The sequence below is a fragment of the Microtus oregoni genome, unplaced genomic scaffold (assembly GCF_018167655.1).
Source record: "Microtus oregoni isolate MIOR12 unplaced genomic scaffold, Mior012 000074F_ref0000038, whole genome shotgun sequence".
Lineage (NCBI taxonomy): Eukaryota > Metazoa > Chordata > Mammalia > Rodentia > Cricetidae > Microtus > Microtus oregoni.
The window spans coordinates 1,292,687-1,317,593 of NW_024544004.1; the positions used below are offsets into that span (position 1 = coordinate 1,292,687).

Here is a 24,907-nt window from a genome sequence, read left to right on the forward strand (position 1 = left end):
GATATTTAATATTTTTAAGTAAGATTAAAGATCACTACTGAATTGTGGCATAGGGCACATTTCCTATGAGAAAAATTTTAAATAGTTGATAATGATGTTGATACTTTAACCTAGCTATATTTTTTAGATAGTTAAGAATATAATAGCATTATAAATTAGATATCTTCACAATAATGATTCTTTTAGAAAAATGAATACTGCTTTTGTCCTTCTCTGAGCACTTTGCTGAGCTGTCCTGTTTTATTTTGATATTACCTAGATATATCTTCACATTTTCCTAAACTAGCGGTATAGCCAATGGTTACATTTGTAATGTAAACTTGCATAAGATAGCTGTTTGTAATCTTTGTGCTGTGTCAACTCCCTATTAGATAAAATAGGGCTTCAAATGGGGTGTTTAAAAACCCAAGTTCTAATAAATATAGAAAGAATGAGTTGGAACATAGCTGTTCTGTGACCACCACAGAAGCAATTGCTTTATGCAAAATCCAGTAGATACTTTGTAGGTTAGACTAGCATGTTACTGCCAACTGTTCATTAAGAGGATACAAAACAGTACTCCTTTGGTAGAGGGTTTCTGGGCCTGTGAATACCACCTTTATCAAGCTATCCAAGTTAGCATAATCGTGAATGAGACTGAACATCATGTGCTTATTTTTTTAATTGTTGCTCTTCGCATTTTTTAAGATTCACTTATTATTTTATTTTATGTGTATGAGTGTTTTGCATACATGTATGCATGTGCATCATAGGCTTGCCTGGTGCCTGTGGAGGTCAGAAGAGGGCGCCTGATCTGGAACTGGAGTTATGCATACTTGTTAGCCATTATGTGGATGCTGGGAACCGAACCCTGGTCCTCTGTAAGAACAATAAGTGCTTTTAACTATTGAGCCAGTTTTCCAGCTCCATCATGGAACTGTCCCCAAAAGGACATATTGCTTATCCCAGAAAAACATATAGCCCAAATTGAATTGAGAAGAAATAGCAGAAAAAATAAAATTGAGGGATACACACACACACACACACACACACACACAACTATCCAAGACTCTTCAGTAATTTCAGTGTTGAAGAGATGTGCTGAAGAGATGGTTTGGTGGGGAAATTTCCCTCAACTTGTAATTCTTCAATAACCCATCATTCTTGGCCCTACAATGCTTTTCGACACCTCAGTTCTTTGACCTCCTGAGTTTAGCAACCACCTCCACTGCTCAGATTCAGTTGCTTACTTTCATCCCCTGCCACAGCGGCTTACCTCTGAAATATTTGTAGTTGTCATCTCTTTCTCTTACCTCTTTGTCCACACTGAGGCCTCTATGCCTCAGACTCTGCCTGTATATTTGTTAGCTTCGGCTCCCTCTGCTCTTCATTTTCTTCTCCATTCATCCTGCCCTCCCCTTGTTCATGCCAGTGACCACATTAGCCACGGCAGTCACATTGTAGAGTATTTAAAGAGGGAAATGGGGAGTGGTGGCACATGCGTGTAATCTTAACACTTAGAGACAGAGATGAGGATTGCAAATTCCATGACTATATAGAGAGAACCTGCCATAAAGCAAACAATCAACAAAATAAAGCAAGACTTGAGACAAAAGGTCATTCTAGGAAAAAAAATAATGTTCTTGAAACAATTGTTATCGATTTTGGCCACAGTTCCTTGATGGCAAAACCAGAGTTGTTCATAGTTTTACTTATATTTTTCTACGGGGATAATGTATTTATTCGTTGTTTATTTAGTTATATTTAGGAGTTCTAGGGACGAAAAACAGGGTCTTACACATAGTAGGCAAGTGGTCTTCTGCTGAGCTACATCTGTATCAAGTCCTATGTAGAATCGAATAGCCTTTCGAATTTGTCTTGCTTTTCCAGAAGTTTCTGCTTGAGCATGAAGTTTTACTCATCATATTTTGCCCTTCAGTAGTTATTTTCAACTTTGCTATGTGCAATAATAGGTTGGTTGCAGCTGTGTCCCTAAAAAAGCAGATGGTTTGAATATTTTCTATTTGGAAAGGATCTTAGAGAGCACATAAACCCAGCATTGCCAGCGTTCACCAGAGAAATGATGACCAGGGAGGTTACATGATCTGCCTGAAGTTACACCTGGCACCTGCTTCAGTAAAGACCAAAATGGAAGTTCTCTAATTACAAATTCAGAACTTAGTTGGTTTTGTTTTTGTTTTTAACTCTTACAGATAGGTGAATGAACAAGTATATAGAATGTAAAACAAATGAATTTTAATTCTTACTCTTCTCTAACTGGAAAGCCAGAGGTTTCTGACAAGGATAAAATTCTCATCTCCATTGTCACTTGAGGAAAGTGATGGTTCTAAAACACCCATCATCGTTTGGAGATGGTTTTAGTTTCTTGTTTAAGAACAGGTCTGGAGCTGGGATGATGGCTCAGTGGTCAACAGCACACAGTACTTTTGTAGAGGAATGCACCCATATAAGACAGCTCAACACCAGCTTCACTCACTCTCCGAGGGTCGAATACCTCTAGCTCCATGGGCACTTACAATCACACGTAAACACACATACGCATGCGTGCACTCACAATTCAAAAATCTTTTTTAAAAATGCCATTCAGGGACTGGTGAACTGATTTAGTGTATAAAGACCTGCGTTTGTTCCCTGGCACCCATATAATGAATGACAGGAGAAACTCGACTCCTGTAAGTTGTCCTTGACTCCCTTATGTGTATTACAGCACACACACCACCACCACCACCACCACCACCACCATCAACACCAGTAAAGAAATAAGTGTAGTGTAAAAATGCAAACCTATGTCTTTCAGGACCACCCCTTGCTCTGCAGGGGAGCCAGACCAGAGTTTGTGGATGAGCAAATCTCAATAAGCTCTCTGCTTTCCTCGCTTCCTAGTTTGGTCATTTTCTACTGTTCTGACAGAATACTTCAGACTGTGGGATTTATAAAGAAAAGGCATTTCTCGCGGTGCTGGAGACTGGGAAGTCAAATATTAAGGCATTGTCATCTGGCCAGGGACTTCTTGCTGCCTCATAACATGACTAAGAACGTTGTGTGGTCAGAGAGCCTGTGCACTCAGAGAGAGGAATGGAGCTACACCATCCTTTCCTCAGGAAGCCACTCCTAAGATAAAAGTACTAATCTATTCATCAGGGACCTAAGGACATCCCAGAACTCTTACCTCTCAATATTGTCATGCTAGCGGTTATATTCCTTTTTTGTTTATTTTGTTTCAGTGTGCATGTGTGTGCGCCAGTCCCAGGATGGCCTAGAACTAACTGTGTAGTTCAGGCTCCATTTGAACTTACTGCCTTGGCCTCTAAAGCGCTGGGGCTCCAACTGTGAATCACCATGCCTTGTATGACTGTGACGTTTGACATAGAAGCCATGGCACTGTTCAAGGAATAGACTTTGTGACCATCTCATGTCTGCAAAGCATGCACTTCATGTTGTCTCTCAAGAGAACTTGGGAGAGGGACTAGAAGAGTCTCGCTCTCTTGCAGGTGGCAGCTATAGAATATAGCTAAACAAGACTAATAATAATGACAGCTGTGCTCCCCACAAAGGCAAACCACACTCTATTCTTACTCTGCTTTGAGCAGTTGGGGGAATAGGTGCTTTTCCTTCTCAATTAAAGCCCTTTGTCAGGAGAGGATCCATTCTCTTTCCAGTTCATTTGAATTCCTTTTAATCAGCTCTATTGCCCTTGTGCTCCGTGTCTTCCTGACTGGGTGCCAGGCTCCTTAAAGGGACGTTAACAGTTTGCTCCTCCTGGTGCTTCCTCAGAAGGCCTCTGCCAGCGGAATCTCAAAAGCAGAGTCTGAATGCCTTATCATTCCAAATACAAAACTTCTGGTTTAAGGAACTGCCTGCCAAGGAAGCTCTTGATTAAAAAAACAAGAACCAAGCAAGATAAGACATCTTTACCAGTCAGCATAAAGAGAAACACATATAGAAAGGGGGAACCTCTGATTCTTGAGCTTTTTTCCTTTTGTTGGTTTGTCTTGTTCAACTTCAATGTGGTAGCTTTTATTTTATCTTACTATATATTATTTTGTTATATTTTTTAAAAATGAATGAATGAAGGAGGTAACCCAGACCCAGAAAGGCAAACATGGTATGTTCTCACCGATAAGTGGATGTTAGCTATAAAGTAAAGGATAGCCATGCTACAATCCACAGACCCAGAGAGGCTAAGTAACAAGGAAGGCTCTAAGGGGAAATGGAGGAGATTTTGCTAGTGGACTGGGGCAGGTGGGAATGGGAACAGGAGGAATTGAGTGGCAGAAGAGGAACAGAGGGAATGGAATGGGAGGGCATTTGATGAGGCCTGGTCTTCGTGGAGAAAGAAAAATCGGACATGCTTAGATATCAAGCTTCCGACTTCCTGGCTCCTCCAACTCAGGCCCTATTAGAGTTCTACACTGGTATTTTGAATTCTTGGGCCACAGTTGACCAAGAAAATGGGTTTTGATCCGTACCTTGCTGTTATCTTTTTGAGCATTTAACTTCCTCAGAACCTCTCCAGGAGAGGTTAGGAGACTGACAGACAGGATTAGGCATACCAACAGCAGGCCCCTAAGACCTTATTTGGTGCCAGAGAGTCCACCTACATGCTGTAGGGTAACACAGCCGCTCCTCTTGACTGGAGAATTCCAAAGTAGTGCCAGGTAGAACCGAGGGGTTGTTTGCTTCAATCCATCCAGCCCAAGGAGGCAAAGATCTGTGTTGTCCAGCTCTCACCTTGCTTGACAGCTTAGAGCTGCTTTAGGTCAATGTGTAAGAATTGTGTGTCTGTCTTCCCGGTCTTATTAATCTCTGCAGGAGGAGAAAAAAGTTACCACCATATGTAAGCTTTGGGAAGCAACAGTATAGATTTAGTTAAGGTATCAATCCATTTTTTTTCTCCCCAACATGCATGGCTTTTTTTTAAATTGCCAAGTTGTTTTTGTTTGTTTGATTTAATACTCTTATTTCTGGTGATGGTCATTATTGTGGCATTTTGAAAGAATTTTTTTTTTTTTTGGTTTTTCGAGACAGGGTTTCTCTGTGGCTTTGGAGCCTGTCCTGGAACTAGCTCTGTAGACCAGGCTGGTCTCGAACTCACAGAGATCTGCCTGCCTCTGCCTCCCGAGTGCTGGGATTAAAGGCGTGCACCACCATCGCCCGGCTGAAAGAAATTTTTAAAATTAAAAAAATCAAGTCAAAGGTTGGAGAGCAAGACAAATCAGGAACATTTGCTTTGTGCCAGACATTGTGATGTAGATACCTTGATTTGATTTCCTCCTTCCTATGAATTGTCATCAGTCATAGTTTGCAAAATAAGGCCACTGAAGTCCAGAGATAAATTGTTGGGGGTTACCCTGCTTGGCAGTGAGAGAGAATGCAGATCTCAAATTCTAGAACCTAGGTACATGATCATTGTTCTGTAGAACCCAACATGGCGTTTGGGATCAGCCATAAATCACAAGGCAGCGTGTAGAAAGGGTCCCTCTTCTCATCATGGGTTGTACTCTTCTCTGTAGAAACATCTCTACATAAAAGGAATGATGTCACTCTGCGATAACCCTCACAGTAAATATGCACTGACCTGGAATTCTTTCTTTGTTAAGATAGAGTGTCAGATAGTCCAGGTTGCCCTTTAACTTGCCTTGTAGCCAAGGACCACTGAACTTTTGGTGCTCTGTCTCTGCTTTCTAAGTGCTGCGATTATACATGGTAACTACCTCACCTGGTTTTACGCAGTACTGGGCATTGAACCCAGGGTTTTGTGCATGACAGGCAACTGAAGTATATTCCTCCAACCTCAAATATACTGTGATTCCCTTCCTTCCTTCCTTCCTTCCTTCCTTCCTTCCTTTCCTTCTTTTTCTTTTCTTTTCTTTTTTTGTTGTTTTAACCATTTTTGTTTCTCTAATAATCTATTTCATATAAAATGTATTTTGATCATATTTCCCCATTTTCTCTTTTATCCCCCCCACTGAACTTCTTTTCCCCTACAAATCCCCTTCCTACTTTTCTATCTTTTTTTGGGGGGGGGTGTCACACATTTAATTAGGGTTGTTTGCATGAGCATGGGTTTACTTGAGTGAGGCCAACTTACCACTGGCTATACTACAAAGGAATATGACCCCCCCCGCCCCATATCAGTCATTAAATGTCTGTAGCTCCTCATGGTGGAATGTTGAGGAGCCCAGTCATGTGCAGGTAATCGCCACTGATGTGAGTTCATGGATGTAACTAGATGTGACATCCAGTTACATCCAAATGACAGCATTTCACAATGCTCCCCATCATCTGGCTCTTACATTCTTTTTACTCCTTGTTTCTCGATGCTTCCTTAGCTTTGGAGGGGGTAATATAGATGTGCCACTTGGGGATGAGCACACAATAGTCACTTATGGGGATAGAGAGATGGCTCAGCAGTTAACAAGCACATGTTCTTCTTACAGAGGACCCAGATTTGGTTCCAGGCACCAACATCATGACCCACAACCACCTGTAACTCCAGTTTCAGGGATCTAAGACCCTCTTCTGACCTCTGTGGGCACCAGGCATGCATCTGATGCATATACAGACATGTAGGCAAAACACTCATCCATATAATTTTAAAATAGCTTTTTAAAGTCTCTTATTATCAGCACTTTGACTACTTGTGAATCTTTGCATTAATCATTTCCCACTCACACAGGATTTCTTTGACCCAGACTGAAGGCAGCACCAATCTATGGGTATAAACATAAACATTTAGAAGGCAGTTTGACATCGTGTCCATTTATCCAAATAATAGTAAATTTCCTCCTGGGGCCTATGACCTCCTTGGCCATGAGCTACCAGCCAGATTTATAGTACCAGGCAGGACCTTTGAGGTCTTTTGGAGTGGACCTCAAATCCCATCAGAAACTGGTTAGTTACCACCCCCCTTAACAGTCATGCCACTCTTGCCTGGGGTAGTGTGTTGTAGTGTATTGTAGCCTGCAGAGTCCACAGCTGGCTAAGACTATTGATGACTTTTCTCCTCTCAAATTGTACATAGCACCTTCTGGCACTAAACTAGCTGGCCATCGGGGAGGAAGCTTCCAAATTGATTTACCAATTGAATTACATGAGTGACGTAGCAAACGCACACCGGGTCTCCAGAAATAGGGTCTTGTCATCCAGTTTTGGTGGGTAAAAATAAACTGTGTTATTTGGGGGGACCTCTGGGATCTCTCTGACCATCCTATACCTGTGGAATATTTGACTCACTGCTGTCTGAAGACTTTCACTAGACACCAGGATGAGAGGCTCCTTTCCCTTCCACATCCCTGTCTTTCCATAGTGCCTCGGAATAGAACCCAATGAATGCAGTTGTTTACCTGAGAAAACAATGACTCCTCCCATGTGGGTTAGAATTTCAACCATGCCCTGCACAGAGACCAAGCAGAGACAGAAGGACATTAGCTCCCATTTCTCCTTGTGTTGGGAAGGAGCAGAAAGGGCGGTATATGTACTGTCCTGTTACTGCAGTTAGTAGGCATTTGGTATACAGTGTTTGTTATTAGTCAATGAAAAGAAAGATCCAAATGAGTTAGGGAATAAAGTAACTGGCCCCAGTAGAAAGAACTCAGGGTTTGGACTCAGATGTCTATGCTAGGTAACTTTGAACAACACACTCGCTGCTCTGAACTCAGTTTCCTTACATGTGGCATGGAGCTGATGATGTTTGTGGGCACTGAAAGTTTCAAAGCAGACTGTTCTATTATTAAATAGAAATCAGCTCGGTTATCTATTATTAACAGTATATTATTTGACATTGTTAATTCTAAGTAGATGAAACTCCCGTGATCATTCTTTCTGCTATATCATTGTATAAATGGGGACATGATGTATAGCAATAGGTGAACATCTCTTTGGAGGTGAAAAGCTTGGGCCTTGGGGTCAGATCTGTGTTCAGATTTTCCCTGTCCATTTCTACTTAGTGACTAAGTGAGCTAAGTAGGTACTCTTACCTCTCTTAGCTTCACAGTGTTGTGTAGTACGAGCTGTGGGCCTCTTCCCACAGCCCAGCTCCTGGCCGCCTGTCTAGCTTATACCCCGAAATAACAACACACAAACTGTATTCTTTTAAACACTGCCTGGCCCATTAGTTTCAGCCTCTTAACCCATTTCTATTCACCTATGTAGCACCACGAGGTACGCTTACCAGGAAAGATTCAGCATGTCTGACCTGGTGACTGGCTGCATTGAGTCTGCCCTGGAGAGAGCTGCATGGCCTCTGAGCTCACTTCCTCTTCCTCCCAACATTCTGTTCTGTTTACTCCACCTATCTAAATTTTAACCTATCAGGGCCAAGGCACTTTCTTTATTTAACCAATGACCTTCCTCCATCAGTGTTGGGAGGACTGCAGGGACTCTCTAAGTATTTGGTAAACATTGTTGAACACTCTGTGCATGGTGAATACAAAACTCTTGAGGAAACCGAGATTGAACCTGGAAACAGGAACTGATAGGCCATGGAGTAGAGCCAATTAATGGCTTGCTCCTCCTGGCATATTTAGTTTGATTTCTTAAACCCTCTAGGACCACCTACCTGCCCAGAGGTGACACCACCCACAATGGGCTTAACTCTTCCACATCAATCACTCATCAAGACAATAATACCCTATGGGCCAATCATATGGAGGCATTTTTTTCCAGTTAGGTTTCCCTGTTCCTGTATATGTCTAGGTTGTATCATATTGACAAAAACCAACCAGTGCACTCATACTGCCCAGGGTTTATTTAATCCTTTCTTTCTAATGGTGGCAAGATACCCCATGGAATGTATTCGCTGCAAGTCTACACTCCTTTTTCTAGTGACTGACAGGTAGGAAGCATCGCGTTCAGGCAATCTTACCTTAAAGCTTCTACCCTTAATGGTTATGACATCATTGTGCTCTGATCTCTCTGAGTGTTTGAGCCTTAAGAACATTTTATATAAAGCATAAAGGTCAATCTCATTGTTTATTATGTTCCTATTTTTTAGGACTAAGAAATTGTTGGATTGTTTTGGTTAAAACACCTGCTTCCCTCAAAGCTATAATATAATTATTTTTCTCTGCCTTTCATATCCTGCGGGTCTGCAGTGCTGAAAGCCGCATTAGTCATCCAAAACTGGTACCGGCGGTACAGAGCTCGACTGATGGCCAGACAGCATTATGCCCTCGCCATCTTCCAGTCTATCGAATATGCTGATGAGCAAGGCCAAATGCAGGTCTGTTTGGCAAGCATTTCTTTGTTTCCCTCCCTTCCGCCTTCCCTCCCCTCCTCTCTGGCGCTCTCCCCTCTTCTTGTTTTTGAAAGAATGAAACTGCGGGTCTATTTGAAGCTGAGGAGCCTTGATGAAAGGTTTTCATAGAAGCTGCAATGGCATTATTTTGGAACTAGTTGTTGAGAGATTGTGATTTGGGGAGATGGCATTTCTCAGTTTTGAAGCTCCCACTTTTAGAACAATGCCAGATGTCTAGCTAACTAATAAAAAGTAATTTTTTCTATTTTTTGAGCATATTCCATAATGGTAAATGAACTCATGACTTTATGAATGGAAAAATAAAAAATGGAAGTGGAGGGGCTGAACCCAGAGCCTTGTGCAAGTTGGGAAAACACTGTACCACTGAACTATATATCCCCAACCCCAAAAGAATAGCTATGTTTGCATATGTTCTTGTGTATGTTGCTGCAGGGGTGTGTGCACATCCAAGTGTATGTGTGTGGAATGGGTATCATTCCTCAAGAGCTGTCCACCTTGTCTTTCTTAAGATAGCATCTTTCATTGAGATCTAAAACTTCCCAATAGGGTTGGCTATTAGGGAAGTGATTCCTGGGGACCGTCTTATCTCAGCCTCCCCAGTTCTGGGATTACAAGTGAATACTTCCCTGTTTTTATATAAGTTCTGGGGCTCAAACTCAGGTTCTCATAGCAAACACTTTGCCAACTAAGCTAACCTCCAAAGCCCTTCAGACAGGCTACTTTTAGACCTTAAAAACAGGTTTTCCAGGGAACAAGTCTATGAAAGTTATAAAAGAAAATATATGAATTTGTAAGTCCTTTATAAAACTGGTGATACAAATTTATTTATATTTGCTTTAATATTCACCAATAAAAATGAGTACCTTTTACCTATAAATGATCTTAGAAAGATCCCCAATATAGTTATTAATGTAAGACCCAACTTACATAGTGCTACCTAGAGTTTATCTCATGTATGCAAAAAACTCTGGGGCTCAGAGGTTAAGAGCATTGCCTGCTCTTCCAAAGGTCCTGAGTTCAATTCCCAGCATCCACATGGTGGCTTACAACCATCTGTAATGGGGTCTGGTGCCCTCTTCTGGCCTTCAGGCAGACACACAGACAGAATATTGTATACATAATAAATAAATACATAAATAAATATTTTTAAAAAACCTAACCATTCAACCATATTCTAGAAAAACATACACAGCAGATTCTGCGTAGTGGCTACTGGCAGAAACAAGGGTGAATGGGTAGTGATATTAAGGGAGACCTCATTTTCCCTTGGTGTTTTTTTTTAAAGTTTTAACAACCATATTTAAGTATCAGGTTATGGTCCTTAAAAAAACAAATTTCCAAAGGAGTTAAGTTGGCAAATCTCTTCTTGGTAGCTATTAAAATGATATAGGTTAGGCCAGGCATGGTGATACATGTCTTAAATTTCAGCACTCAGGAGACAGAAGTAGGAGGATCTCTGAGTTTGGGGCCAACCTGGTCTATATAGTGAGTCTGAGTACAGCCAGGGCTATATAGTGAGACCCTGTCTCAAAAAAAAAAAAACCACACCATCACTTCTACCACCACGACCAAAAATCCCAACAACAACAACAAAAGACATAGGGCATTCAGTGTTCCCTTTGCTTTGATTAGGACCTCATAGAGTTGGCTGTCTTTTTAAAAGTATTTAGTTGTGTTTGTGTGTGTGTGTGTGTGTGTTTTGATTTCATGTATATCTGTTCATCTTGTGTGTTCAGTGCCCATGGAGGCCAAAAGAGAGCATTGCATCCCCTGAGCCTGGGTTCACAGGTAGTTATAAGCTGCTTGCTATGTGGATGCTGCGCATTGAACTCTGTTTCTCCGAGAAAACAGTCAGTGCTCTTAGCCACCGAGCAATCTCCCTAAGCCCATGTAGACTGTCAATTTAAACAGTATTAATTTTGATACCAAAGAGATAACGAGGAGACCATAAGGAACAAAGAAGTCAGGAAGAACTATACCTTCTGCACAAGTCTAACTTCAGCTGATCCCATAGACGCGTTTAAATGTGAATTACATTATCATTTGTCCCATGCATGGCAAGGAGGTGGAGGACTGGGATGTTACACATTTGCTTTAGCCAGTTCTGTATGGGCAGCCTCCCAGGAGGGATGCATATATAATTTCTATGCAGCTCAGTGTGGTTGCTGCCCATCTGTGACTCTTGGCATGCGCTGTAGCAGGAAGATGAGCACAACAGGAGAATAAGGGACTTGCACAGAACTTTGCTGTTTGCTGCAGTGGCTCAGCCTTTATTAATGATTTATATTATTTTATCTTGTTCAGCTGTCCAACTTCTTTTCCTTCATGTTGGAAAACTACACAAAGACAAATAATGAAGAGTCAGGTAAGCAAAAAAAAAGTTTTAGCCTGTTAAGGTTTGATTTATTTTTATTTTTAAATTGGGTGTGTGGGGTGGTGAGTGGGTGGGTGGGTAGGTGTGTGTTTGTGCAGGTGAGTACAGAGTCCATGCGAGCCAAAAGAGGACATCAGACTCTCTGGAGCTGGAGTTTCAGGAGGTTATGAGCCATGCAATATGGGTGCTGGGAACCGAACTCAGGTCTTCTGCAGGAATAGTATGTTCTCGTAACTGCCAAACAATCATTCCACTTCTAAAGGGTAGTCTTTTGAAAATCAGTTTTATATATTGAATTGTCTTCATTAAAATGTAAATGACGATAAGAGATGCTATGCCATTAAAGATGCTCCTCTTTCTTGTCTGTGTGACACCTAGCAACTAAACTTTGCTCAACTTGTTTTTATTCCCCATCTGGATGGGATTTGTTAAGTCAGCCTTTAATTAAAAAACAAAATTCAGCATTCCTTGGTTAAATATTTTGTCTGGAACCACAATCTGTTAATACACAAGAGAAGTTTAGTAATGAGAAGCTTGTGTTTTACCTATAGAAGTTTTATGCTAAGAAATCCAAGTATTTTGAGTATTGCACACAGTGGAGTCTAGGTGAAAATGATAGATTGATGTGGGAGTGTCATATATCAATCTGTTGATTTCATTGGTTAAGCAATAAAGAAACTGCTTGGCCCTCATAGGTTAAAACATAGGTGGGAGGAGTAAACAGAACAGAATGCTGGGAGGAAGAGGAAGTGAGCTCAGAGACGCCATGCTCCCCTCTCCCGGGCAGATGCGATAGCTCTGCTCTCTGAGGCAGATGGCGATGCAGCCAGCCACCAGGTCAGACATGCTGAATTTTCCTGGTAAGCGCACCTCGTGGTGCTACATAGATTATTAGAAATGGGTTAAGAGGCTGAAACTAATGGGCCAGGCAATGTTTAAAAGAATACAGTTTGTGTGTTGTTATTTCGGGGTATAAGCTAGCCATATGGGCGGCCAGGTGCCGGGGACATAGCCCCGCTCCTACTACTACAATAGATTAAATGTAATATCTTTCCCTCTCTCCATTCAGTATGTCTGCTATGTCTTCAATCTTTCTCCCAAAGTTCAACATGTTGAAACCTGTAAGAGCTGTTGAAGTTAGAGACCCTTCCCCTATACTGGATTATTTGAACAGTGGTGACCTTATAAAATATGATCCTTCAGTCCTCTTCCTTGCACCTGTTCTTTTGCTGTGATGTTTCCAGTCATGTTATAACTTAGAGCACAAAGTCCTCACCAAACATTTCTCCTTAATCTTAGATTTCCAAGACTTTAGAACCCATAGACAAATAATTTGGTTCTGGTATGAAGACTGTGGGTGATTTTTCTTTTATTTCTCACTTATACTTAAAAATTTTAAATCTATAATACATGCTAATTGTTTTTATAATTCTCTTTAAAAATTGGCAACAGTTTTAGACTTAAGGTACATGAGAACTCATTTTAGTTTGATTTTTGTCTGGACAAGAATTTAAAGGAATCCAAAAACAACTAGGCCCATTCATAAACATGTATTTGCTTTAAATTATCCAGTTTGTGGTGTTCTGTTATAATACTATAAACTAGACTAAGGTACTTTCTGTGGTGTGTTTATATTATCTATTTATCTATCAACTATAAAATCATTTTGAATTCATACAGGCAACAAAGGAGTTTAAAATTATAATTATTCATAAGACATATATTTCTCATGCTAAATAAAATCTGTCTGTTACTTCCAAAGTAGAGGTCAAACCCAAAAGCTGGGGGCTGGAGAGATGGCACAGCGGTTAAGAGCATTGCGTGCTCTTCCAAAGGACCCGAGTTCAATTCCCAGTAACCACATGGTGGCTCACAACCATCTGTAATGAGGTCTGGTGTCCTCTTCTAGCAGGCATATATGCAAACAGAATAGTGTATCCATAACAAATAAATTAATTAAAAAGAAACCCAAAAGCTGTTAAGAAGGAAAACCACCTTGGGTAAGCCATTTTTAATTCTAACAATGTGCAAAGTATTTAGGAGCCCTGCTCTGTATATGCATGTGCACGTGCACGTGCATGTGCACGTGCGTGTGCGTGTGTGTGTGTGTGTGCACGCGCATGCATGTGAGCATTCAGAGGCCAACAGAGGATGTCAGGTTACCTGCTTGATCACTCTCTACCTTATCCCTTTAACATAGAGTCTCTCATTGAGCGTGGAATTCACCATATTTCAAGCAGGCTGAGTGTCCAGCAAGCCTCGTATTTCTGGTTTCTACCAGTGATAAAGTCACAGAAGTGTACAGCCACACCTGACTTTTTATGTGGGACTGTAGTGGCCACACTTAGGTCCTCAAACTTGCACAGGAAGTGTTCTTACCCACTGAGCCATCTGCCTAACCCTAAGAGCACCTTTAAATAATCTGATAAATGATTTTTTTCTAAAATTTCCTTAACACACACACACACAGGAGAGAGAGAGAGAGAGAGAGAGAGAGAGAGAGAGAGAGAGAGAGAGAGAAAGCTCACAAATGTGCCTTGGTACATGTATGGAGGTCAGAAGACAACTTGCAGGATTTGGTTTTCTCTACCATGTGGATCTTAGGAATTAAACTCAGGTCATCAGACTCGGCAGCAGGCACTTTACCCACTGAGCTATCTTCCCAACCTTTAAATGCTCGTTAAAGGGGTGAAGAGAGTGGCAGTGGCGTGGTTCGAGTCAAGTACATATGTGTGAAACTAAAGAAAGCATTTAAGGATCCATAGAGGCTTTCTGAGTGGTAGAATAGCCAAACCTGAGGAGCGGGAACTGCATGGAAGGAAGTACTTTGCCATTCTCTCCATTTTAGGTAGCTGCAGTTTAAAGACAGTTGTTTGTGCTTCGTGTTCTTGGTCAAAAATGTTTGGGGGAGAAATATAATAATGATGAAAGGAAACATGTCTCTTTCTGCTAATCAGCTACTATTTCAATCTAGACTCACTTCATCAGAGTCGCTTATATGGGTTTCAGAACCACAGATGGCTGGGTTACAGCTCAGAGATATTTATTCAGATTCTCAATTTTTCAAAATCTGCATTTTGAAAAAAAACTTTGCAGATGATTTAAAAATATAACAGAATGTTTCTTCTCAAAAAAAAGGAACAGTGTTTTCCTTGGAATATAAAATACATTATAGGAAAGTATACAAATAATACCTGACTGAAATTTTCTCAAAGAAAACATGCCCAGAAAACAGGTACTCAGAAGAAGAAAGAAAGCAGAATGGCTGGGGACGGAGCTCTGTTCGCATGCAGGGGCCCTGGGCTCAGTCCCCGGCACTGCAGAATCAAGCACGGTGACACGTGCTTGCAGTCTCAGCTTTTGAGGAGGAAGTAGGGGGATCCAAAATTCAAGGTCATCCTTGCTAAGTGAGATCTTGTCTCAAAAACCGAAAATATACCCTCAAACCATTATTGGAGTCACAGAAGCCTCCCTTCTGCCTCTTCTCGCTGCAACCCGATGTCTATTGCACTATGGAACTAGTTTTGAACGTCTATACCATAAGTTAGTTAATTATGCTTGTTTTTAAAATTTATTTATTAGTAGAAACATCCAGAATAGACCTTGAATCTAGCTAATCTTACTCAACATTATACTTGTGAGATCATTCCTGTTATTGTAATTTGGTCACTCCTGTTGTTGGATTACATTCCATTTTACCAATTACTATAGTTTATTCATCCTACTGTTTTCGTGTGCATGGGTTGTTTTCCGTCCAGTTGTGCGGCTGTATTAATGTGTTTATGTACATGTCCCTTTTGGCGAACATACACATTCTTCTCTTCACTCCCTCCTTCTCCATCCTCCTGCCTCCCTCTCCTCTACTCTTCACCTTCTCTTCTTTTCATTGCCAGAGGCAGAATTTAAGTATGTATAAGGTGACTTTATCTATGTAGATCAAGCTGGCTTTGATCTCATAATCATCCTGCCTCAGCATATTGAGCACTGGAATGACAGGCATATGCCATTATGCATGTACTGTGTAAGTTGATTTCTCATGCTTTGGTGGGAGGGAGGATTCTAGACAGTCTCCACCTTGGCCTGTTTAATTGAAGTACTAAGATCTTTTAGCAGCAAGGAAGTCCCAGACATAGAGTCCAGATCAGTGATTGATTTTTTTGAAGTGCATAGTATCTCAAGACATTTTGGTTTTGAAAGAGGGGTCCTAATGTAGTATTCATGCTGGCAAACATACTGCATCTTATGCAAAACTCACTTCTACCAGCTTATGTCCGTGTTCTTCTACTTGCAGAGCTAAAACAGATTCATAGACTTGATAAAGAGTAGAGTGCACGTACAAGTTTCCAGTCTGTATTTTACAACAATGCCGTCTACAGTCAAAAAAAAAAAAAGAAGAAGAAGTAGAAGACAAGGTTGCCTTAGGTTTATACAGAGACTGGTGGGAGTAGGCTGAGTCATGTGCAAATGTTGTTTAGACTTTTCTTTGGACTCACCATCAGCCAAAGTGTCCCCTCAGGCCACATAGTTTACATACATACACACACACATATACACACATATATATACATACATACATTCTTTAGGAATATATGTATGTATATATGTATTTATATTTTTAACTTTTGTGGTACTAGAATATCTTAATTTTATGTTACTATGGTGAATAAAATATTTGCCAGCATGCTGTCTTCCCATTACTTATTTGGAATATCTTATTAAATATTTATATTTATAGCTCATCTTGTGCTTTTACTCAATATTATTAGTAGCTCATATATTATTTTTTCAGTAAACTTCATCATGTACCATATGTTTCAATAATTTATATAATTTCATTTAGTATTCATGACAAACTAAAAAGATTACTAGTATTAATTATTTACCTTTAATAAGAATGAGGGTCTGAGGGTACCCTTCCAAGGTTACTTATCTCATCAGGGATAAAAATGTGATTCAAGCCTGTGAGATTAATCTCTGTATTGTATTTAATTTCCTTATCAGATTTTGGAATTTTTCTTGACTTTATTTTTTTAATCACATCAACAGATTTTGTTATTATATATTTTTGTATAATAGTTAAACTCTTCTTGTTTCAGCTTCCTATCTTATTGCAGAAGATAGCAGAAGAGTATTAAAAACAAGTGAAAGTAGGTAGCATTTATTTTGTTGATTTAATGGAAACCAATACACTCATTTATTTAATTTAAAATTTATGCCAAGAATATATCCTTCCATTCCATATTTTTAAATCAAAAATTGATAGTTAACTTTATTAACTATCTTTTTGGTATCCATTGAATTTAATATATGAACACTAATGATTTTGGCCCAGATTTAAGATTAACTTTATGAGCTGTCATTTGGCATCTGTTGAATTTAGTATATGGACACTAATGATTTTGACACAGACTTATAATTAGGAAATGAAACAACTATGAATGTTGCCAAATGATGCTTTTCCTTGTTCAGAAACATGTGGTTTTTTTTCAAAGTAATGTGTGGGTGGCATAAGCTGATATTATCTGTGTGCAAAAATTATGAGCTTCAATTTTTATACTTTTTCCCTTCTTCAGATGAAAGAAAAGATCTTTTATTCAAGTTTTAATCACTGGCAGTGATGAAATTTGCTTGTTATTAGCTAGTGGGAAACAGAGAAATGGCAACATGGGTGAAGACAAGGGTTTAAAAATTATTTTCTTATAACAACTTGTATAAGTATCATTTGTTTGTGTTAATATTTTATTATATTTAATTAGTTTAGATCCGTGTTTACAAAGTTATAAATCAAATAACTAAGGATTAATTCCAATTAAATGTTGTATGAATTTTCATATATTGCTTGCATTCATTGAATTATTGTTTATTAGTTATGGGCAACAAGGACAATATATGCGTTAGAAACGTTAAAGCATGCCAGACAGCTATGCTGCACAACTTTAATCCCAGCCAGCACTCAGGAGGCAGAGGAAAGTGGATCTCCGTGAGTTCAAGACCAGCCTGGTCTAGAAAGTGAGTTCCAGGACAGCCAGAGGAATAAATTTAAGACTCAGTTTTCATACATTATACACACTAGTTATTAGAAGAGAATCTCTGTTACTAATTTTCATCTTGCTAAAAACCCAACAGAAGGATAATGATTTAATATAGAGTAAGACTTGATATTGGAGCCGGAGAAATAGCTCAACAGTGAAGAGCATTTGCTGCTCTTGCAGAGGGCCCGGGTTCATTTCTTAGTGCCCACATGGCAGCTCACAATCTTCAGTTACTCCAGTGCCAGGGAGACCAATGTCATCTTCTTGTCTCTGTGGACACCAGATATATATGTGATGCAAAGATAGATGTGCAGGCAGAAATTCATATACACAAACCAAAATTAAAATAAATTAATATCAAATATTTCATATTGCATAGTTTTACTGAAGAATTGACTTAGAGAAGTGGAATTTGCATTAATTTATCATTAAGCTTTTTATGAAATAAGGGACACTAAATATCTGGAAGAAAGGACTATACTAAGCTATTGATTTTAAAAGAATATTTTGTTTTGTTCTTAAAATAACTGAACTCGAGTTTTCATCACTGACTAGCATTGATAAAATGTATTTGTTACTAGCCAATGGGAAGGGGAGAAATGGGAGCATGTGTGAAGGCAGTGACCAGGAAAATAGAATCTTTTCCTAAATTAAAAAAGTTAGCATTTTTCGTGATCTATTAAAATTAATTCTTTTGGTTAATGCACAATAAACAGTCTTTATTGTTGATGTAGTTTCTTATTTATCAATATCAATGTATTTAATGAGAAAATAGCAACCCTCACCTTCTTATAACACTGCCTGCTACGTAGCAAGCATGCAGTAAGTCAGAGCTATCTATTATCTTCTTGTCATTGTTGCGATCATCATCATCATCAATTTTGTTATTGAAATGGTAGTTTGGGACCCGACCTGGGAAGTCTGCTGAGTTTTGAAGGATGAAGATAAATTATCCAAAACATAAAGATAAAGAAGAAAGGATTGTCCTAGAGTGGAAAAAAATACTAGGAGCAATAAATGTAGACATGTCCAAATAAGCAGATATGTGATCCAGGGCTAGTGTTTTAAATTAGAGATGTCTTTGGCCATGTCTTATTGTATGACAAAGCCTAAAAAGAGGGTTACACTGAAGATGGAGACAACAGAAAGTTACTCCCCAGGCTGCCAAGCTTCTGAAGACTTGGAAAGGGGCCGCATGTGGGGAGGGGGGTTCTCCATATGTATTGGCATCTACAGTGTAATGGCATAAACGAATGCAGACAGATTGTAAATATATATACAGCTTTAATGGCGAAATAGGCTTACAGAACCACCGTTCCTGTGGAGACCAGGAAAGCAGAAGCAAGCCCTGCAAGCACGCTTGCCAGATTTATAGGTAAACATTAGCCCAAGGCGAACACGCCCCCTAAGGGGCGGGACTTATCCCTCCACTACAGATCTATATACTCAACTTCTTTCTCTTTTCTGCTAACACCCATGTTTTAATCAGGTGCGTTTCAAAAACTATACACTACAGTCATGCCATAAACATACCTCACCTAAAACACAAGGTCCCTCAGTTCTAATCACATGTGCTCCATGTTCGCTTTCTTTTCTAGAGTCTATAACAAAAACTTTGTCTCCGTTAGCTGATGCAGTAAAACTGTGGGGTTTCTGTGGACAGGGGTGTTATATTCCTAAGAGTTGCCTGATAGTTCATCTTTCCTTTGCAGGACAATTCCCAAATAAAATGAATGGTGTGATCATTAGGGGAGTTAAGGAGACTATTTAGGCTTCACTGCCTACATGATGAATCTGAAATCAAATTAAACAGGATGTCCTGCATTTCTGGTTTCTAGCATAAATTGAAAAATTCAGTTTTCCCTAAATATCAGACCAAAATCAAAGGAGAAAAATGATGTCTGTTGACCACATTGAATACAGATGTTATTATACCTCAGTTCCACTTTTTATACAGTATTATCTACTCTCACCAAAACATACTGGGATTACATAACAATTTAGAATATATTTTAATGAAATTGTTAAATGTTATTTCCTAGTTTAGAACAAGTTTTCAGATTTACTTCTTGACTTACTGCTCATCATAATTGACCATGGAAAACATATACTCTGTCTACATCAGATAGCACCCTATCTTTCATAGGTGACCAACTTTAGATATTCAGAAAAGATATGGCTTTGTTTTTTTGTTTTGTTTTGTTTTTGTTTTTTGCAGAGAACTTAGGGTGATAGCCTTAATAACAAACACGTGGTTATAATACCACAAAGGAGCCACAATATCTCAGTGACATAGGAAAAAAATGTGTTTTTTTTTCCTAGCAAGTCTATAAGTTAGCTGAACATTTCTGACATTGGCACAGTCGGTTTGACAGATTTTTTAATATTGGCTGGAGTTTATTGATGCGTCTAGAGATCTGCTGGCTATTAACTGATCTAGGACATCCTTGGCTCAGTTTAGCTGCCCTGTTCCATTAATCATGGCCTTTCGGTAGGAGAGCTTGGGCTGAGTGAAGATGGCTGTGTTCCCAAACAGAGAGCATGGAATCATAGAAGGCCTCTTGAGACCTGGACTTGGAGCTGGTAGGTAGCTCTTGAGCCACATTTTTTCAGAATAGTTTAAAGTAATTAGCCTAAGTCATCTCGAAAGCAAGGGAAAGATACTCTTGATGAAGATCACATTGTAAGAAGCATGGATAGAAGTTAGGATGCAATCCTGAGGCCACTTTGCAGCTACTCTATCACATTCTCTTGCACCTTTCTCTGCCTGAATTGTCTAGGTTTCTGTTCAGGGGCCTGTTTCATAGGCAACTTGGCAGGAAATGATTGTAGGTTTCAGCCATACTAAATTGCCTTAGTAAACGGGCAATGCTGGCAGACTATTACCATACAGAAATATCTCAGAGACAGGGTGTGGCCTTTAGTTATTTTTGCCTATGGTTTGTCATTTAAGTTTTATCTGCTTTGTTCCCAAGAAAAAAAGAAAACCACAGAAGAAACATTGTACATAGAGAGAAACAAAGCAATTAAAGCTAAGCAAAATCCTCTGAAGTCTTTAACAAGGGGAAAATTGAATGTTGCGGTTTAATTTTGTGTAGATCATGAATAGCAGCAGCTGCTTGAACCAAATGCAGTGCATTGTTCATACTTTTAGCCTTGCTTGTAAAGATCTGGTAAGTAAGAGTGAACCAAAGAATCAGACTTCAACTTCAGAACATCAAAATACCTTGACTAACCAGTTTTTCATGTGCTTCATGGTCTTCTCCCCATTGATCATGGACTCACTGCTTTGACGAAGCATAATTCCAGAAAGGGATGTTGGCGGCTACCAACTTCAGAATTAGATATTCATCATAGTTTTATGTGCGCTCTGTTGGCATTCAGAGCAGTATAGTGTCTTGCACAGATATTTAAGAGTGGTCTTTGAGGCATTAGACTGCCGAATCCCCATCTGATACCTCTTTATCTTTCCTTTCCAGCAATAGTAAGTCGACTTTTTGAAAAACCTATGCAGGAAAACAAGGATAGACAGGAATATTTGGGGTTGATAGAAGTACCCGACTCTTACGATGGCCCTCGGCTGCAGTTTCCTCTCACGTTTACTGACATTGATTTACTTCTTCGGGCCTTCAAGAAACACCAGGTAACCTCAACAGAAGCTGCTCTGGTTCTTGTTCACACCTATCAGATGCATGGGTGAAAGTGTTCTGACTTGTATTTCCATGGGAAATGGTTTACATTGTGTGACAGTTACTCTCTTTGTTTAACCTAAAAAATAGATGTCTCCTCGGGTGCCTGCAGCATCTCCCTGTTCATCTTCTGAGAAGAGTGCACAAACTGTACAGTTTTTATTTAAAAGTATATGGCTCAGCAATTTTAATGTAGTCACAAGGTTGTATACGTATTAGCACTAATTATAGAACATTTTCATCATTTCCATCTATCATTCCTTCCTTTCCCCTAAATAGCTACTCTTCTATTTTCAGTCTCTGCTGATTTGCCTATTCCAGATATTTCATATACATGAATGAAGTTGTATTATATTGTTTCTTTTTGGGGGGGTGGGTTTCGAGACAGGGTTTCTCTGTGGTTTTGGAGCCTGTCCTGGAACTAGCTCTTGTAGACCAGGCTGGTCTCAAACTCACAGAGATCCACCTGCCTCTGCCTCCCAAGTGCTGGGATTAAAGGCGTGCGCCACCACCGCCTGGCTTTATATTGGTTTTTTTATGTTTGGCTTCCTTCACTAAACACAGTGTTTCTAATATTTGCCCGTGTGGGAGCACATAGCAATACATCATTTCTTTTTATGGCTGCATAATATTTCATTGTATACTACACATTTGTTTACTGATTTCTCAGTATATTGATATTTGAATATTTTATACCTTTTGGATCCTATAAATAATGCTGCTATCAAATTCACATACATTTTTTTCTAGACGTGCCCCCATTCACTTGGTTGTGTATATGCCTAGGAGAGGAATTCTGGGGTTATATAGCTAACTCTATGTCTAAGTTTTTGAATAACTGCTCAAGTTTTTCTGCAAGCAGCTGAACAGTTTCGCATTTCTACCAGCTGTATATAAGGGTTCTACCTACTCCACTTTTTGATACTTATTATTTAATTTGGTGATGGCTCTCCTAATGTATTTGAAGTGATGTCTAATTCTAGTTTTGACTGACGTTTCTCTAATAATGTTCAGTCTTTTAATCTACCAGCCATTTGTAAACATTTGGAGAAATATCTATATAGAACCTTTGCCAGTTTTAAATATCAGTTATCTTGTTATTACTGAGTTGTGAGGGTTCTCTCTAGATATAAGTGCCCTACCACACATATGACTTGGAACTGTATTCCCCTTTCATTAGTTTGTCTTTTCACTTTGTATTTTTTGAGATTATAATGTAATTACAACATTTTTCCCTCCCCTCCCCTCCCCTCCTCTCCCCTCCCTTCCCTTCCTTTCCCTCTTTCCAAACCCTTCCATGTATCCCTCACCACTCTTGAATTTCTTGGCCTCTTTTTCACTAATTGCTGTTACATGCACATATGTATACTCATATATATTCCTAAGTATAGCCTGATCAGTATGTATAACGTTACTTGGTTGTATGTGCCAAATGGTCCTTTCTTGGTAATGTACTTTGATATACAAAAGTTTTAAATTTGGTTGAAATATATATATGTATGTATGTATGTTTTTATAATCCATTGCCAAACTCATGATCATGAAGATTTCCCTGTTCTTCTAAGAATTTTAAAATTTTTATCTGTTGCATTTAGGTTTATGACCTCTTTAGAGTTAACATGTAACAAAAGTGGGCACAGTTATTTTGTTGCAGGTCTTCAAACAGTGTTGAGTGTTTTGTCTTTGAGTTTCATGTTAGCTGCAGATTTTCCCCTTTCTCATGCTGAGGAAGTTGCCTTTTACTCATAGTTTTTTACATAGTTTTCACATAAAAGTTGTGGATTTGGTTAAATGTTTTTCTTATGTCAACTGTAGTGAATTTGTGTGTGTGCATGTGTGTGTGTGTGTTCTTTCATTCTGTTCATGTCTTAAAATACATTGATTCATTTTCTATCTTCATCACATGGATTAATTTTCTAACTTCATTTCCCCTGTATCATTGAAATAAATTCTTTTTGGTTGTGGTGTGATTCTTCCTAAAATGCTGTTGGATTTGGTATGCTGACATTTTCTTGAAGATTTTAAGGTCTATATTCACAGGAGATAATGGTTTTTAGTTTATTTTCATATCTCTTTTGACTTTACTATCAGGGTAATGTTGGTTTCATGGAGTAAGCTAGGAAGTATTTCCAATAGTTTATGAAGAATTTAAGAAAGATTGTTAATTCCTTTTTAACTGTTTGGTACCCTTTCAGTGCTCCCCTTCCAAGATATATTTATTTTTATTTTATGTATATAAGTGTTTGCCTTCGTGTATGTGTGTGCTACATGTGAATACCTGGTATGTATGAAAGTCAGAAGAGGGTATGGGATCTCCTGGAGTTGGAATTATAGACAGTTAGGAAACTAACATGTGTATACTGGGAAGCAACTTATGTTCTTTGTAAAAGCAGCAAGTGCTGTGTGTGTGTGTGTGTGTGTGTGTGTGTGTGTGTGTTTGGTTTTTTGCGACAGGGTTTCTCAGTAGCTGTAGAGCCAGTCCTGGCACTCGCTCTGTAGACTAGGCTGGCCTCGAACTCACAGAGATCCGCCTGCCTCTGCCTCCCGAGTGCTGGGATTAAAGGCGTGCGCCACCACCGCCCAGCCAGCAAGTGCTTTTAACTGCTGTACCATCTCCTCAGCCCAAGGTCTTGAACTTTCTTTGTTAGATGGTTTTGGATACTGATCTAATCTCTGCATTTTTTTCAAGGACCATTCAGATGTGGTTTTATTTCATCCAACTTACCAAATTTATTGGTATACAGTAACTCATAGTATTGCCATAACCCTTTGAAATGTCTTGAATGTTGATAGTGATTTCTCACTTTGTTCTGATTTTTTACCTCAATATACCCCAGTTTATTCTTTCTCTGTCTCTCCCTCATCCCTCCCTCCCTCCTTCCCTTGCCACAGTTACTTTACTATAGCTAAAGTTTTTTTTTTTTTTTAGAAAAAATTGTTGATGGTTTTTAGAGAATCAATTATGGTTGACTCTTGATTGCTTTTTATAAAAACGCTTTTATCTATACCATAATCCTTATTTTCATTCAACTGCTAGCTTTTAGTTCAGTCTATTTTTTCTAATGCATTAAATCATTCTTTCCATCTGATTTCTGTTTTTTTATTTAATTTTTTTATTCCTTTTACATACCAACCACATTTCCCTCTCCCTCCCTTTCCCCTCCCTCTACCTCCTACCCACCCATGTGATTTCTTTTCTTTCAATTTGTTTATAAGTTGGATTACATTGACAGGATTTTGTATGTTGAGCCATCGCTGAATTTCTGGAATGAAACCTACTTGATCATAGTGGATAATTTTTTTATGTATTCTTGGATTTGGTTTGCTAGTATTTTATTGAGTAATTTTGCATCAATGTTCATGAGGGAGATTGGTCTGCTGTATCTTTGTCTGACTTGGAATGAAGGGTAAACTGTAGCCTCATAAAAAGAGTTTGGCAAAGTTCTTTCTGTTTCTATTGTGTGGAACAATTTGAGGAGTACAGGTATCAGCTCTTCTTTGAGAATCTGGTAGAATCCTGTGCTGAAACCATCTGACCATGGGCTTTTTTGGT

General features: G+C 39.2%; 1 protein-coding gene across 1 annotated transcript in view; it reads left to right on the forward strand.

Moving 5' to 3' along the window:
• The window catches only part of LOC121441308 (serine/threonine-protein phosphatase with EF-hands 1-like), a 107,584-nt gene that overhangs the window by 22,313 nt on the left and 60,364 nt on the right, over positions 1-24,907 (forward strand). Inside the window, exons 2-4 of the mRNA XM_041642444.1 lie at positions 9,096-9,223; positions 11,564-11,624; positions 21,145-21,308. Coding sequence (XP_041498378.1) covers positions 9,096-9,223; positions 11,564-11,624; positions 21,145-21,308 — 353 coding nt within the window. The remainder of the gene's footprint in view (positions 1-9,095; positions 9,224-11,563; positions 11,625-21,144; positions 21,309-24,907) is intronic.